At 32.4% G+C, this 2,079-nt stretch overlaps 2 protein-coding genes across 2 annotated transcripts; one reads left to right on the forward strand and one right to left on the reverse strand.

Moving 5' to 3' along the window:
* The first annotated feature begins 123 nt into the window (after positions 1-123).
* Positions 124-902, forward strand: Tsp_12698 (ribonuclease H2 subunit B). Its single transcript, XM_003367097.1, has 5 exons — positions 124-190; positions 225-295; positions 489-571; positions 632-752; positions 819-902. The coding sequence occupies exons 1-5, from the start codon at positions 124-126 to the stop codon at positions 900-902; spliced, it is 426 nt and encodes a 141-aa protein (XP_003367145.1).
* A 696-nt stretch (positions 903-1,598) lies between these two features.
* Positions 1,599-1,949, reverse strand: Tsp_12699 (hypothetical protein; the record flags this gene model as incomplete). Its single annotated transcript, XM_003367098.1, is given in 3 exon segments — positions 1,599-1,707; positions 1,747-1,820; positions 1,831-1,949. Coding segments are annotated over 3 exon segments (302 nt in total), but the record flags the coding sequence as incomplete, so codon positions are not given.
* Positions 1,950-2,079: the final 130 nt, after the last annotated feature.

Below are 2,079 nucleotides of genomic sequence, written 5' to 3' on the forward strand. Positions count from 1 at the left end.
TGCCACAAGTTGCTGATAATGAATTGTTCGTTTTTAATTTCAGTATTATTAATAGAATTATCGTCAGTCCATTTGGGACAAATGGTTGAATGTTGACGGAAAGGTGTTCAATTTTGGAGAAGAATGAATTGCTTCGTTCGGGAATTGACAAAGTCTGCGACAGCTTTGGTGAGCTTGAATCGTTTTGATGGTGTTTTTTACATCTACAGAAGAATTTTTTGTAGTTTTGCCTGGCGATAATATGCGTGTATACAGTTTCAACGAAGTGAAATGTGTCGACTGGTTGGCTGAGAATGTAAGAATAATGGCAGTGCAGAATGAAGTGTCTGGTTCCTGTTAAACAGATGTTGAACGTTTATTTTGGATAGGTAGAAATTTTGAAAGCTCGCTTTATTGATAAGAAGATGTTGCACCATAGTATTTTGACCAATGGTAAGCTATTTGCAAGTTTCATTGTAAGATAGTAAATTTGTTCTTATAAACTAGAGAAATCGCTGAACTGCTATGCGGTTGATGTTTTGTCGGAATATTTGTGTGAAAAACTAAGCAATTTATTGCGTCAACGGTACAAGTAATGATAATTCGCCGTTTTCAAATTTGCCTGAATATTCTGCATTTGTCTTTGTTTAAGAATAACTTCAGAAGAGAAAGCAAAACTTCACAAAGTGGTTAAGCATGTCGGAGGAGAAATTTCTGATCCCACGGAAAATTATTGTCAAAGCAGCACGAAAAAATTGAAATCATCCGAGCAGGTAATGAAGAGTTCAAAAACATGAAGGAAATACTTTTATTTTATTTTTCAATTTAATATCATTTAGAGCGGAAATTTAACAACATCACAAAAAAAGTTGGCAAAAGCATCGAAAGGAACAGCATCTATTTTTAATTTTTTCAAAAAGTAATAAATAATTATTCGTCGTTTTTAAAGAAGAAAAAAAAATTTTTTTGCACCACTTCATTTACAAAACAGTTGAGTATTTATTTAAAATGGCAGATTATCACATCTTTTATGCTAAGACATCGTATACTATTTACCATTATAGTTTTATACAGTGAAATGTAATTGAAACAATAAATAATGGGAAAATATTATAAAATATCGTTTGCATTGTAATATTAAATCATAATTTTAAAGAAAATATGATAATTCAGCAGAATGTCATTTATTGTTTTACTATGTATTATTTTTATGTACAATAGCAAAATATTAATGGGAATGAAAAAGAAAATTGACAGTATATTGATACGCACTCGGATTTGGTGTGACTGAATAATAAAAATATTAATCAGACGAATCATAATACTTATAATTGTTGTAACATTGCAACATCATAATACTTACAATTTACAACATAACATTTGTAATTAATTTATATCAAACATGTATGTAATCTAGTTAAAATATGGTGCTGAATTTGGGTATTGTGAATCTAAAGTTGGAGTAAAAAAATTTAATGGACAAGAAATTTTGATAGAGGCTGTTAGAACACACTGATGATTGTAAAGACTTCTGTTATGGTAGAGAATAGAAGTATTATGCTTAACCATCTTTATATTCCTATTGTATCGATATTATTAGCTGCGTGTGTGTGTGTGTGTTAGTAGTGTTGTTGTATTCGCCGATGTTTAACTTCCTGGTATTGCGTGTGTTCGTTTGCATTTGGTCTGTAAAGAGCAGAAAACACTATACTGTTGTACTGGGCTATACTCAAATTCTGGGCTGAAGCAATTTCAACGTCCTCTTACATCCGGAATCGTTGCCCGTCTAGAAGCTTGAATGGTGAAATACCATTAACATTATGGAACGGCAAAAAGCTGACCTTAAATTACTTTCGAACCATCGGAGAAAGAGCATACATCACCCAGAAAGGGGGAGTTCAGCGCACGATCAAAAGAATGCATCTTCATCAGGTACAGCACAGAATCGAAAGCGTATTGACTCTGCTGTCCTGCAGAAAGAAAAGTTTACAAAAGTCGAGACGTGAAATTCACAGGAAAATTTGGAAATTGATGAAACGTTTCACCAGCTATCAGTAATTGTGTATTTGATTTTTATGAGCCGACACTTTATCCTGTAAT

The sequence above is a fragment of the Trichinella spiralis genome, assembly GCF_000181795.1.
Source record: "Trichinella spiralis strain ISS 195 chromosome Unknown Scfld4838, whole genome shotgun sequence".
Classification (NCBI taxonomy): domain Eukaryota; kingdom Metazoa; phylum Nematoda; class Enoplea; order Trichinellida; family Trichinellidae; genus Trichinella; species Trichinella spiralis.

Coding starts and splice junctions, on each gene's coding strand:
- Tsp_12698 (XM_003367097.1), top strand. CDS start 124: ATGAATTGCTTCGTTCGGGAATTGACAAAGTCTGCGACAGCTTTGGTG. Junction 191..224: donor GAGCTTGAATCGTTTTGATG/GTGTTTTTTACA, acceptor AATTTTTTGTAG/TTTTGCCTGGCGATAATATG. Junction 753..818: donor AATTGAAATCATCCGAGCAG/GTAATGAAGAGT, acceptor AATATCATTTAG/AGCGGAAATTTAACAACATC.